The sequence below is a fragment of the Phocoena phocoena genome, chromosome 19 (assembly GCF_963924675.1).
Source record: "Phocoena phocoena chromosome 19, mPhoPho1.1, whole genome shotgun sequence".
Taxonomy (NCBI): Eukaryota; Metazoa; Chordata; class Mammalia; order Artiodactyla; family Phocoenidae; genus Phocoena; species Phocoena phocoena.
In genome coordinates, this window is record NC_089237.1 from 47,472,198 (window position 1) to 47,487,780 (window position 15,583).

A 15,583-nucleotide genomic window follows, 5' to 3' on the forward strand; every position below is an offset into this window, starting at 1 on the left:
CACAGTGATTTTGTTTCCTCTCACTGACATGGTTTCTTCCTGAATTACATAGTCGATAATATTCTTATTACCAACTTACCTTAATCTTTTTTGAAGCTGTAAACTGTCATGGATGATCCTTTTAACAAACTCTAATTCGCCTCCTTCTGCCATGATCTCTGTGATCCCTCCTGTATTTACTGAGCTAGGTGGGGGTCTTCGAGGGTTTCGAGAGTTTACTCCCTGAACAACGCAACAACAACAACAAACCCTGGTGAAAAACCTTTACACCTTAAGGCCAGCTCTTTGACTGTAACCTAGTTTTACACAAGAATGCTTAGACATAATTTCCATTTCCAGGTATCATGCTAGATTTGGGATTTAAAAATCGTATAATCTTGGCATTTGAAACAATGGCATTCATGCAAATACTCTCTCCCAGGGTCTTTACCTTCCATCTTTGTGATTGAACATACTAACATTTTACCTTTTTTTTTGCGGTACGCGGGCCTCTCACTGCTGTGGCCTCTCCCGTTGCGGAGCGCAGGCTCAGCGGCCATGGCTCAAGAGCCCAGCCGCTCGGCGGCATGTGGGATCTTCCCGGACCGGGGCACGAACTCGTGTCCCCCACATCGGCAGGCGGACTCTCAACCACTGTGCCACCAGGGAAGCCCCATTTTACCTTTTTATCTAGCCAATTCTGTCACTTTTTCTTTATGTTTTCTCTCTTGGTATCATACACTGAAAATATTCCAACCAAAGATTATATAAATTTTTTTTTGTTTTCTTCTAGTATTTTATGGTGTCACTTTTTTTTTTTTTTTTTGGCAGTACGCGGGCCTCTCACTGTTGTGGCCTCTCCCATTGCGGAGCACAGGCTCCAGAAACGCAGGCTCAGTGGCCATGGCTCACAGGCCTAGCCAATCCACGGCATGTGGGATCTTCCCGGACCGGGGCACGAACCCGTGTCCCCTGCATCGGCAGGCGGACTCTCAACCACTGTGCCACCAGGGAAGCCCTATGGTGCCACTTTTAAAATTTAAATATTTAATCCACTCCTACCTCACACCATATAAAAAATAACCCAAATAGATCAAAGATTTAAATGTAAAAAGCTAAAACAATAAAACTCTTAGAAGAAAATATAGGAGTAAATCTTCATGACCTTGCCTTAGGCAACGGTTTCTTAGATATGACACCAAAAGCATAAGCAACAGAAGAGAAAATAGATAAACTGGACTTCCTCAAAAGTAAAAACTTCCAGGCTGCAAGGGACACCATCAAGAAAATGAAAAGACAACCCACAGAATGGGAGAAAATATTCGCAAATAATATATCTAATGAGGGACTTGCATATAGAATACATAAAGAATTCTTACAGCAATAATAAAAAGAAAAACAACCCAATTTAAATGGGCAAAGGATCTGAATAGGCATTTCTCCAAAGAAGATACACAAATGGCCAATAAGCACACAAAAAGATATTCCACATCATTAGCCATTAGGGACGTGCACATTAAAACCATGATGAGATGCTACTTCATACTCTCTAGGATGGCTATAATCAAGAAGACAGATAAAAACAAGTGTTGACAAAGATGTGGAGAAACTGGAACTCTCATACACTACTCATAGTGGAATAAAAAATGGTGCAGCCATTTTGGATAACATTCTGGCAGTTCCTCAAACAATTAAACATAGAGTTACCATATGACCCAGTGATTCCACTCCTAGGTATACACCTCAGAGAAATGAAAACATGTTCACACAACACTTGTACATGAATGCTCACAGCAGCATTGTTCAAAATAGCCAAAAAGTGAATAAAACCCAAATGTCCATCAACAGATGAATGTATCAGTAAAACGTGATATTTCCATACAATGGAATATTATTCGGCAATAAAAAGAAATGAAGTACTGATACATGCTACAATATGGATGAAGCTTGAAAACATATTATGCTTAGTGAAAGAAGTCAGTCACAAAAGGCCACATATTATATGATTCCATTTTAATGAAATATCCGAAACAGGCAACTCCACAGAAACAGAAAGTAGACTGATGGTTGCCTAGGACTAAGGGGGCTGCAAGGAAACCGAGAGTAATTGCTAATGGGTGTGGGTTTTTGTTTTTTTCGCGGGGTGGGTGATGAAAATGCTCTAAAATTGATTGTGGTGATGGCTGCACAACTCTGTGGATATACTAAAAATAATTAAATTCTACCCTTTAAGTGGGTGAATTGATGGCACGTAAATTGTATTTCAGTAAAGTTGCTATAAAAAGATATTTATTTCTGGTGCTAGTTATAGTCTATTTCTTCATCTGGATGCTGGTTCTATAAGAATATTCACTCTGGAAAATCCAGTTTACACTCATGGCATGTGTACTTTTATGTATATATGTTGTATCTCAACATTTTTTTTTTTTTTTTTTTTTTTTTTGTGGTACGCAGGTCTCTCACTGCTGTGGCCCCTCCCGCTGCGGAGCACAGGCTCCGGATGCGCAGGCTCAGCGGCCATGGCTCACGGGCCCAGCCGCTCCGCGGCATGTGGGATCCTCCTGGACCAGGGCATGAACCCGTGTCCCCTGCATCGGCAGGCGGACTTTCAACCACTGTGCCACCAGGGAAGCCCATGTATCTCAACATTTTTTAAAAGAAATGTACACCAGGATGTGGCTCTTTTATCAATAGTTCTCAAATTTATCTGCACTGAAGGCTAAAATTTAGATTTCTTAAATCCTGCCTCACTTCATGTTCCAATCTAGAATGTTGGTATTGCTAATAAATTTCTGTCCACTTCCCCTCCCTGCCCGCAACCAAATTTAATCCACCTGGAATTTATTTTGTTATGAGGTATGTAAATGGTACTTAAGAGTATCTGAGTGATTCTAAAAACAATTTATTCTCTCAAAGTTTTAAGCATACACACCCCCTTGTTTCCTTCTGATTAATATTATTCACTTTCTATTAATTCTTCTCTAGATGAAGGAAAACTTAGGTTAAATCAATAATATTTTATTGATTTTTAATAGGTTAGTTTTCTTAGCCAATGTATCTCTTTCCATATTTATAAGCAAATATATTTTATTTCATGAAATGAATATATTCATTTCAAGTTGGAAAGACTAAATAAGACATTTGTTTGCTATCAGATGACAGCTGGCAGTAAAAACAGTGACCCTCTCCTTAAGCCAATACGCCCAATGCAGTAGAGTAGACTGTAACCTAAGTTGGTCCAATCAGAAGATATCCAAATGTTAAATGGTTTGGGGAAGAAAAGAGCTCTCTTCTCACCCTCTCCCACTCCCCAAATATTACTCTGCCACAAGTAAACCAGCCTGAGAACAAAAACAACCAAGGGCCCGATAAGAGCCAAGGGGAACCTGAAAAAAGAGTCTCAGCTTTGATATTATTATGAACTCCTCGATCAAACTGTTCCTGAAGTCCATGCTATTGCTGGATTTCTCAGATATGTAAACCAATAAACTTTCTTGTTAAGTCAATCTGAATTGGGTTTTCAGGTGCTTGATACCAGAAGCATCCTAACTGATACAGCTTCCAAAATAAAAGTTGCTCTTATCTTGCAACAAGGAAAACTTAACTAAATATTCCACTACTTTAAAGCAGAAGATATCTTACCTTGGCTTCCAACTGATTGGCAAAAAAGGGAGGGTTGCACATGCAAAAGTCATAGATTATCTCAGATTCTTCTTTAAGAGCATCCATCAGGAGTGTCTTCTGTGGTACTTTTACAACTAGGAGAAAAAACAGAGACTGTTAACTACGATTACGACTGTGGTAGTTTTCAAATATGTCCACAAATTCTTTGCTACTAGTCCCTTCAAGAGGTAGAGCTCGATTTGAGTGTAGCTTCACTCAATGACTCGCTTTCACTGAAGAGAATGTGATGAGCGTGATAGGGTATCACTTCTGACGCTAGGTCATAATAAGCAATCTGGCTTCCTCCTTGCCTTATCTCTTAAACTACTTGCTCTAGGAGAGGCCAGCTGACACGCTGTAATGATGCTCAAGTAGCCCTGAGGAGAGATCCACATGGCAATGAACTAAAGCTTGCTGCCAAAAGCAATGTAAGTGAGCCATCTGGAAAGCACATCTCTACCCCCAGGCTTTCAGAGGGCAGCCTCATGAAAGACTATGAACCAGAACCACCCAGCTAGGCCACACCCAAACTCCAGACCCACAGGAACCACGAGATTATTAATAAATGTTTATTGTTTAATGCTGCCAGATTTTGGAGTAATTTGTAACACAGGAATGGATAACTAAAAAACTCATTAATAATATATTAATATCTCCCCTTGCGATATGTTTAACACTAGTAAGAAAAGCCTATTTCTTCCAGAGAGATATAAAGTCTCTTTAATGACAAAAAACTAAAACAAAAACAAAAAACCCAGCCCTTTATATATATACAATAAGCACAGGCGTAAAAATTAACTAAGCATTAAGGAGATCTGACTATTTGTAGCACAGTTCCATGTACTAAAATAAAAAAGACGCATAGTTTAATCAAAAGCAGGATTGTCTTCCTTTTAAAAATCTTGATGACTAGGTTACTTTATACACAACTGATTCTCATCTTTAGTGGTAGCTGTGTTCTATAGTCACCACGAACACTGCATTAGTGAATACTGAACCACTAGCTCCTAAGAGAAATACATGATTAGGTAAGTTTGAGCCTCTGATCCCAACATTTTAATCAACCGATCAATACATATCCTTACTCATTCATCAACATTGAACTCATGGCCGACAGTACTATAACATGTCTGAACGAAACTTATCTGGCACATGAATTTTCTCTGTAAGGCACATCATGGCCTTCTTGTACTTAGGAACGCTAGGCAGTACTTAAGCACTATTTTAGGGGACATTATAAACAGCAACATCACCAATAAAAGCACAAAACTGCAAAAAAAAAAAGAAAAAGTGGTACTAAACAGACCATGAAAAGGACACTTGTTTACAGTATGAGAGCTGAAACAAGACAGCAGGGCATTGCCTTGTCCAACTTCAGCTGGGAACACGCATGCTGGATGACTCAAATTTTTTGCCGCTTTGCACGTGTCTGTGAATGATCACAAAAGTACCATGAGTATTGATGTGGAGGCTAAAAATAGCCCCTAGGAGGCACACTTTAGCAAGTAGGCAAATTCACAAACACAGAATTCACAAATTATGAGGATCGACTGTGTTTACTCTGTTTCTTTCTGAGTTAAGTCTGGTAACAAAGGAGCAAACCAAATTACAATGTACCAGATTGTTTTAAATTACCAAAGTTTGTATATTAAAGCAGAAGACAATGAGATGTGTTAAATTAGAAAGACAGGTTAATAAACAAAGCTTGAAAGGAGTATTTATTCTACAGAGCTAACCTTTTATAAGATCCGATAAGTTATTCTGTTCCACATTCTTCTTTGCATAGTTGAAGCACATGTCATCTACTTCTGTTGCAAGGAAATACCAGCCATTTAAGGTTGTTCCAAGTAAAGGATAGATGCAGGATGCCCCAGTACCTAGTACGGTAGGAATTCAAAACACATTGCTCACACCTGAGAGGAAGGTGAGACCAACAAGCAAAAACACCATTCTTCACTTCTTAGAATTTCTTATAGCCTTAACAGCTTAAACCACAAGCTGGTACTGATTACACACATACTGTGGCTACTGGCTTCTTGTATGTTAGTCTTAACTCATAATAATTAGATTCAAATTTCCTAGAGGGTATAAACCTTGCTGTCTTCTTTGTATGCTGTATGTAAAATGAAGTATGCATAATTGGCTGGTGATCAAGAAATACATGACTGACTAACTGAAAATTGTCAAAGCAATTTAATTTACTTTATAAAAAGTCTTCATTTTAAATCTCTCCCAAACTTGATTTTCTTGAAAGAAATCAGTGTTATTTGTTAAAACACCACAGTAATATCTTAAAATAGATCAATGTATACATCCCATTCTACAAAAGCAGAAAAAAATACATAGGGTATAAAATTTTTATAATATTAAACCACCCAATTCCCCTCATATCTATCTGTAAGTTGTTACCTGAAGGAAACCAGAAGTTAAACAAAACAAAAAAACCCTGAAACTAAAGAGAGGATTCATTTCTTAGATGTGGAGACATGGAAAAACATTTGATCCAGATCCAAAACATCAGTCATTGGCTTGCCCCACCATAGTTTCAAGGGAGACGTTCAAAGGCAAATGGTCCAGGCAAAAATCTCTCTGACAACTAGGGTTTGGTTCTAAACTTGCATGTAGAACCTCTAACCATAGACTGGACAAGTATATGTTTGAGTATATACTAACCACAAATAATTGCTTTTACAAACTTTAACTGATCTTGGCCAATAAGATCCTAAAGAGCATACTCAAGAGAAGAAAAGCTGGTGTTCTTCTCGGAGGCCCACAGTAGTCAGCCCATACTAGCCATTCCACGCCCACTTTCCACTGACCACATCATGGTGCCAGTCTAGCCTTCTAAGGATTTGGCAGGAAAAGCTGGAGGCCAGAGATACTCCTAACCCAGAGGAAAGCCAGTCTCATCTTACTGCTTTCTCATTAAGTACTCAGAACAGACTAGTAAAAGACATGACAACAAGTGATAGCCAGAACATTTAAGTTCTGACAGTTACAGTGATTGCTACACTCCCTATCATGTTCACCTAACAGCATCCTGGCCCTGATGCTACTGGGCAAACATCTCCTTGGGGATGTGGGAGGTGGTGCAGGAAGGAGTGGTAAAGGGTACTCAAGCTCCTCTCAGAGTTCACAATTATTTAGCCCCTGCTAGCCACTCAGAATAAGGAAATTAAGGAAATTTAAGTAGCACTTCCAGCTCTGTAGAAAAAAAAATCCAAACCAGATCCCAGGCATTTGATTCTCATACAACTACCTCTCTCTTCGTACTTCAATTTCATTTAAAAGGAAAAAGAAAAAAGGACACCTTCCCTCAGCTGCCCTAATATCAGGTGCCAAGAGGGTAATAAACGCAGGTAAAAGACCTGTCCTTCGCCAAAAAAAATCAAGTTTCTCAATTCTTAAGACCAGAAGACTTGCATTCTAACATCCTGATCCCCTCTGAAAGGTGAATGACATTTTAAAAAAATTTTTATTTATTTATTTTTGGCTGTGTTGGGTCTTTGTTACCGCATGCGGGCCATCTCTAGTTGCGGCGAGCAGGGGCTACTCTTCATTGCGGTGTGCAGGCTTCTCATTGTGGTGGCTTCTCTTGTTGCGGAGCATGGGCTCTAGGCACGTGGGCTTCAGTAGTTGCAGCACATGGGCTCAGTAGTTGTGGCTTGCGGGCTCTAGAGCGCAGGGTCAGTAGTTGTGGTGCACAGGCTTAGTTGCTCCACGGCATGTAGGATCTTCCCGGACCAGGGCTCGAACCCGTGTCCCCTGCATTGGCAGGCGGATTCTTAACCACTGCGCCACCAGGGAAGCCCATGAATGACATTTTTAAATGGGTAATAATCCTTGTAATGATAAATAAAAATGAAAAGTGTATAACCATAGAATTAGAGCAAACTAATGGAGTCTGGGGGAAGAATTTATATAAAACCCTAATTAGAATGAATGTGATTTCAGCAAGAGTGCCCCTTGTGAAGAGCTAAAATCCATTAACCTCCTATATCCCCAAGTGTTATTTTAGAGGGTTTGGGGCATAATTAAAATAAATTAGTACTAAATAGGCTCTCAAGCTTTTAAAGCTTTTTATAACCCATCAGCCAATCTTCTGCCATGAACATAAAAGAAAAAAAACTTTTGTTAAACCCCATTATTTTTACATAGTGCTTAGCTCATATTGGATGTTCAGAATTTTGAATGTTGAAAGAATGATGTATTTATACATCGACATTCAACAAATCATTTACTGAACACCTACTGTGTGCCAGAAACTTTGCTAGGCTTTTGGATATTATAGTAGGCGAAAAAGTAATAGGCTCTGTACTTTGTAATCTAGTGGCAGAGAAAGATATTAATCAATCAGACAAGTGAATGTGTAGTTTAAAACTAAAAAAAATGCCATGAAGGAAAAAACATGGTTTTCTAAAGCTCATATTCAAGGAACCTGTCTTATGCTGGAAGGTCAGAGAAGGTTTTCTTGAGAAAATAAGGCTTGAGTTGACAACTACAGTACAAATAAGAATTAATGAGGTGAAGGTGGGAAGTTCCAGGCAGAAGGAACAACATGTACAAAGGCCTGGAATCATGACATCTTATTAGAACAAGTGCCAAAAACAAAAAAGAGAAGAATATAAGATGAGGCTTAGAGGGACTTCCCTGGTGGCGTAGTGGTTAAGAATCTGCCTGCAGGGACTTCCCTGGTGGCGCAGTGGTTGAGAGTCTGCCTGCTAATGCAGGGGACACAGGTTCGCGCCTCGGTCTGGGAGGATCCCACATGCTGCGGAGCAACTAGGCCCGTGAGCCACAACTACTGAACCTGAGCTCTAGAGCCCGTGCGCCACAACTACTGAGACTGCATGCCACAACTACTAAAGCCCACGCACCTAGAGCTCATGTTCTGCAACAAGAGAAGCCACCACAATGAGAAGCCCATGCACCACAACAAAGAGTAGCCCCTGCTCGCCGCAACTAGAGAAAGCCTGCGCGCAGCAATGAAGACCCAATGCAGCCAAAAATAAATAATTAAAATAAATAAATTTATTAAAAAAGAGAAATCTATGAGGCTTAGAGAGACCTAGAGAGAGACCTAGAGGGCAGGAATCAGACAATGAAAATTCTAATAGGCCTAATAAAGGTTTCAGGTGTTTATCACAGAAGCAATAGGAAGCCATTAAAGTGGTAAAGATGTGCTCAGATATGGTTTATACATACTTTCTGGAGAATGGAATGGAGGGGCAACAGAGTGGACAAGAACAGAATAGTTGAGAAGCTATTCTGTAGACAGGGAGAAATGATGGTGACTTGGACTGGGATGGTGGAAGCTGAGAAGGAGAAAAATAGACGATTTAAGAAATATTTAAGAGAGAAAAACAGGAAACGGTGATAGACATTGTCAGTGAGAATGGAGAGAAGTCAATATCAAGGACGACAAGATTAGGAAGAAAGAATATGAGTTTGGTCTTGGACGTCACGAAGTCTGAGAAGTTTTTGAGATATCCAAGTTTCTCATATATTTGGGACTAGAGTTCAAGAAAAGTAATCTGAGTTGGAGGAATAAACAATTTGTAGGTTATCTGCATGGAAGCAGAAAATAAAGTCATAGATATGGATGAAATTGCCTAGAGGTAGAGTGCTGAATAAGAAAAGGGTTAAAGACTGAGCTTTAGGGATTCTCAACATTTAATACAAGAAAGTAAGCCTGAAAAGGGGAGAAGAGTGACTAGAAACGAAAACAGAAAACCAGAGGAGTCTGGTGTCGTGGAAGAAAATGGAGGAGAGTGCATAAAGGAGAAAGGAGGGGGTCAATAAATGCTGCTGAAAAGCTCATGTACGATGAGCACTGAAAACACACACAAATGCTGAACATTTACTACTATCTAGAAACTGTTTCCTATTAACTATGTTTAGAAATAGGGTCCACAGTTTTTAACTCAATTCTTCACTCTTTCTATAAAGGATTAGTAAAGGCCAAAAGATTAACAAATTTCAAACCCTATCAAATGAAAATACTGGCTATGACAAAACATATAATGCATTTATAATCACAAAACATACCATGGCTTCATTTCCTTCTGCTTCTCTACTTACATTCCCAAATGAATCAAACAGGACAGTCCTCCCCATTGCAGAAGATTACAATTAAGAGAACATCTTCTTTTAACTCGATGTCTTTTTTCTTCCCTTTAATTTTGGATTAAATACTCTCTATAAATAATCACCTAAGAGATTCCTAAAAGTATTCAGTCCTACATGATCTTTTATTAAGTGACCATCACCACAAAATCCCAATATAGGGACTACTGTACTAACACCAAATAATTCAGAGTAAAAATAATGCCCAACTGACACAGACATCAACGTGGTAATCTGAAAAGCTAAGAAAACAAGGGCCTCACTTTCATTCTGCACTTCTCTTATCCCCTTGCTCCATTTGGTGCTGACAATCCCTTCTCTTCTCAAGAGAAGGTGACAGCAGAAAAGCCTAGGTATCCCAAATAAGAACAGTGATATCTGTAGCCAGCTTCCTTCACACAACAAATACCCAGAAGTTTTCAAAGACTTTGCAAAGACCTCGCAAAATTTATAAAACTTATATTTAGCCAAAACATAATTGAAAACCATGTACCTATGTCAATTCCTCTTCGGAGAGTACTTTTGTCAGAGTCCTGATGACCGATCAGATCTTCTACCCAATGAATATAGTTGAGTCTCAAGGGAACTGTGGGAATTAGTCTCTCCAGCGGAATATCAATAGAAAGTCCAAAATCTTCTCTTAGGAGAGTACAAGTCAGAGCTCTGACTGCTTCAGGGTCTTTAAAATTAAGACTGAGGGGTGGAGAAAAAGAAGTAAAACTGATTAGTAAGACTCACTGCGCTCTACAAGCTTTAATGCAACCAGGTAGGACCAAACACCCACCTGTTTCTTAGGAGATCACACATATAAATAGTTACGTAGCACATTCAGTGCAGTGGCATACACATATGGGCGTTTAACAGTCACAGTATGTGAAAGACAGCATAAATTTCCACCAAAAATACTGCATCTTCATACATGAAGCACAGAGGACAAGAGTACCTCTGTTCCAATTCCTGCCTAATTGTCTCCTTACTTAGTTATGTGACTGTGGACAAGTTATTTAGCCTCTATGAGACCGTTTCCTCAGCTGTAAAATGGGGATAATAATACCTATATGTAGAGTTGCTGTGAGATCATCTGTGAAAAGTACTAGCATAATGCCTACTACATAGTAACTGTTTTACAAGTGCTGGTTATTTTTACTATTATCAAATAACATGATTTGATGGTAGCATTCTTTGAAAATCATACTTAAAAGTGGAAAGGAAGCAGTATAAAATGTTTAATAATGAAAACAGGTTAACATATTTAAATATAACAAATACTACAAGCACCAAATTTTTAAATGTGACTATTTTTAGCAGGTTTCCTGAGGAATAATTTACATACTATAAATTCACCTGTAAGTACACAATAGTTTTTCGTATATTCCCAGAGTTGTGCAACCATCACCACAATCCAATTTTAGAACACTTCTGTCACCCCCAAAAAGAAACCTCGTGCCCATCTGCAAGTCATTCCTCATTTCCACCCTCAGCTCTAGGCAACCACTAATGTACTTTCTGTCTCCATAGATTTGCCTTTTGTGAACATCTCATACAAATGAATCATATAATATGTGATCTCTGCATCTGGATTCTTTCACTTAGCATAATATTTATGAGGTTCATCCATGGTGTAGCATGTGTCAGTACTTCATTTTTTTTTTTTTTTTTTTTTTGCGGTACGCGGGCCTGTTGTGGCCTCTCCCGTTGCGGAGCACAGGCTCCAGACACGCAGGCTCAGCGGCCGTAGCTCACGGGCCCAGCCGCTCTGCAGCACGTGGGATCTTCCCGGACCGGGGCACGAACCCGTGTCCCCTGCATCGGCAGGCGGACTCTCAACCACTGTGCCACCAGGGAAGCCCGATAGTCAATTTTTACACATGGAAAGAAGTTCACATCTGAGTACCACACTAAAGCATTCAAACAAGTTCACATTCTTTATTCTATAGCGGTAGCCCAATCTATTACTAAGCTTCATTGCTAGACGCACAAAAGGAATATAATCAATTCTGATGTCTATGTTCAAAGCCTTAAAACCTGAAATGTGAAATTTCAGAATTTTTCTATCAAAGAAACTTAATAACGTAGATACCTTATAAAATAAACGATGAGCAGTATCATCTAAGAGCAGTACCTATTTACAGCATTGTTAACCTAAAATTTCTGAATGTTATTTTGCACTGACATTTTGAATAAAATTGTGAAATTCAGGAATTGCAAACTCAAATATTTACAACATACTACTCAAAATGCCAGTCCCTGACAAGATACAGAACCTGTGCCAGAACGTAAATCAACACACTGAGAGTCATAACCAAAGACATGTCTGCTGAACTAAACGTGTGGCACAAGGTCCTCGCCTCTGTGGACAGTAATAAATGGTTTGTGGCCGAGCAGGCAGACCAATGGCCACACTTCCGGTAGCACTATGCCAGATGACACAAGTGACCATTTCAAAGGGGATGGTCACTACTCAGTTCTAGGTAATTAATGTCAAGTGGGTTTGCTGGCCCAGTTCTGCTAGATCTCTAAAATTTCCAAATGAAACCAGCAACCCGTATTTTTATATGAAATTTCATTGATTCTTAAAATATATGTGGACAATAAATAACTGCAAACCTTATATAATTCACAGGCCGACAGGTGGCAACCTCTATTGTAAATAACAGAATTATAAAGAAAGTTGGGGTACTTGGCTACTCCAAACTTCTAAAGAAGTATAAAAGTGTTTCACTCTCTTTGGGCACTACTTTGTACAACTGAGTTATATGGAATAGGTTAGAATTTTTAAGAGGTTGTGATTGCTGGCATTCATTCCTTTACTCATTCAACAGGTATTACATGTCAGCTACATGCCAGGCATTGTGCAAAATGCTGGAGATATTGTAGTAAAAGCAAATACAGACATAATCTCTCCCTTCATGAAGCTGACAGTCTGGTAGAGGGTAGGTATTAATTTAAGAATCATTCGAATATATGTAAAGTTGTCACCGTGATGATTGCTATAAAAGATAGATACGAGGTGCTAGGAAACCTACATAATAAGTGGGACTGCCTTAGGAAGGTCAGAGAAGGCTTCCCTGAGGACTGAAATAAAAATTAACAAAGAACAGGGGGAAGGGAACATGGTATTCTAGGGTCCTAGGTAAAGAGAAGAGCAAGTACAAAGACCCTGAGGCAGGAGACTTCATGGGGCATACTGAGAAACAGCTGTTTCTAACAACTGTGTCTAAAATGCAGATAGCACGGTAAGCATGCATGGTTTAAAATGAGGCTGGAGAGGAAGATAGAGGCCAGATTATATAGGACCTTATAATTAGGGTAACCATATAATTTTATCAATTAATTCGGGACACTTCTGAAAGTGAAAGTATCACACCAGGATAATTATAATCTATGTTAAGGATTTATGTCTGATATGGAATAAGGATGGACCAAGTGGAAGCAGAGACACCAATGAGAAAGCTACTGCTGTCATCTGAGTTAAGAAGCTGGACAAAGGTGTCAGTGGCAAAGACAGGGAAAAGTGAAAGGAATTTAGAGACATTTAGGAGGGAAAATTGACAAGATCCGTTGATGGACTGATATGTGAGGTGAGGGAGGATGCGTTTACAGACATCTCCTAGGGTTCTGGCTTGTTCAACAAGATAGACAGTGCCGTTCACTGAAATTGGGAACTCAGGCAAAGAACCATTTTTGAGGAGAAATATCATAAATTTGACTGTATTTGAGATATCCAAGTAGAGATATTGAGTAAGTATGATCTCTAGGTATAGAGCCCAGAAAATCTGGAAAAAGAGATTTGGAAATCTGGAAAAAATGTATAAGTGATTTGCAAACAAACAAATGAGGGCCTGGCACAGATGAGAGTGTGCTTAAGGAGAAAACACAAAGTGAGAGGAAAAGACAACTTAACACTAAGCCTCGAAGAATCCTTTAATGGTTGTACTTACAATCATTACAGAGGAAGCTACACCAGGAGACAGGGTGGAAGAAGAAAAACCAGGAGAGTGTGATGTGGTGCCAAGGAGCCCAAGGGAAGAGGGTGTCCATGAAGGGTAAGAGTGTCTGTTACCCCAGTGCTTCTCAGGAGTCAACTGGAAATTGAAACTGGATTTAGTGATGTGAGACCATGGAGACCTTTTCAGGAGCTGCCTTCGTAGTGGTAGAATTCAGAATCCACCCTGGAATGTGCTAAAGATTAAGTATGGTATGAAAAAATGGAAACAGTAAAAATAGATAATTCTTCAAGAAGCTGAGTTATGCAAGGGAGAGATGGGGCAGAAGTGGTAGGGTTGACAGAGAGGTTTCTTTACTAATTTTTTAATGGAAGATTTAAACACATTTAAAAGTCAATAGAAAGTCACAAAGGCCACATATTATGATTCAATTTACATGAAATATCCAAAACATGCAAAGCTGTAGAGACAGAAAGCAGATGAGTGGTTTCCAGGGGTTGATGAGACACAGCAGGGGGGAGTGACTGCTTAATGGGTATAGGGTTTCTTTTGGGGTGATGAAAATGTTCTGGAATTAGATAGCGGTGATACTTGCACAACCTTGTGAACATACTAAGAACTGAATTGTACATTTTAAAATGGTGATTTTATGATATATGAGTTGTATCTAAATTTTTTAATAAGTCAAAAAGAAGAAACTAGTTGACAGACATTAAATATTTAACTAAAGGAATACTGGACTATGTAAGGTTCTTGAGATGGGGGAGGGTATGGGATCCAAAGTACAGATGGAGAATTTAATTGAATTCGAGTATCATACTACTACTACTTAATAATAATAATAATAGGTTGTCAAACAGAACCAAAAGCCAAACCTATGGTGTTTTGTGTTTTCCACCAACTCATACCTGCCCACAACTGAGTTTAAGAATTTTTTGTTTTTTAACTTTATCACACCTATGGTCAAATAAGCAATGAGATAGTAGTATCATATAAAAATAAAGATCCTGGAACAGTTGTAAATGACCATTACTATTAGCCCTATATTAGCCAAAGAACCCAAAATCCTACATGCAAAATAGTAAGAAACTACCTTGATCAATCAAGTTGGTCTCTTAAATGTGGATTGCTATGCTAGCTAAAGAGCAAATGACAGGGAAGAAAAACTTAGTCATCCAAACACTTCTTTGCTCTTTCCAATTACAGTTAAGAGTACTCCAGTTTTTCTAGCTAAGCCCAGTGACTTGCCCTAAATTCAGTGAAACTCAAAAAAAAAAAAAAAAAAAAAAGTCCAAGAGTATGGGAAACAGTTAAATATATTTAAGTTTTGCATTACAGAAAATTTAGGAACAATCTAAAAGTAGTCATTAGGGAGTTGACTGAATAAGCTATACCACATCCACACAAGAGAATACTCTGCAGTCATGATAAGGAGTAAGACTGGGCTGATTCACACAGTCTTGTACGAAGAGGGTTCCTTGATAAATTAACAGCAACAACAACAAAAAACTCCCACAAGTTTGGGTAAAAGCATATATGTACATTATGATCACATTCTTGTAAAAATAAAAACAAGACAAAAAAGACCCTATATGTGAACATGCAGAGAAAACAATCTGGAAGGGTCAGAACCACCTCTGGATGTGGAAATTCTCATATTTTTGTATTATCTGAACACATGTTACATAATACCTTCATAACAACAATAAGTGTTTTATAACTATATGGAAAATGCTTATGTCAAGTGTGGGTAAAAAGAAGTCCTTTGTTTGTACTTATAGCAAAATTACAACCACAAATATTACTATATATGCATAAGGACAGGGCTTAAAAAGGAACACAAGTAATTTGATCTCTGGGGTGGAAGA

The 15,583-nt window shown here is 38.8% G+C and overlaps 1 protein-coding gene across 1 annotated transcript in view; it reads right to left on the bottom strand.

Moving 5' to 3' along the window:
- The window catches only part of METTL16 (methyltransferase 16, RNA N6-adenosine), a 54,850-nt gene that overhangs the window by 26,621 nt on the left and 12,646 nt on the right, over positions 1 to 15,583 (bottom strand). The window contains exons 3-6 of the mRNA XM_065897452.1: positions 10,262 to 10,461; positions 5,379 to 5,519; positions 3,622 to 3,737; positions 80 to 222 (exon numbers count right to left, since the gene is read on the bottom strand). Coding sequence (XP_065753524.1) covers positions 80 to 222; positions 3,622 to 3,737; positions 5,379 to 5,519; positions 10,262 to 10,461 — 600 coding nt within the window. The remainder of the gene's footprint in view (positions 1 to 79; positions 223 to 3,621; positions 3,738 to 5,378; positions 5,520 to 10,261; positions 10,462 to 15,583) is intronic.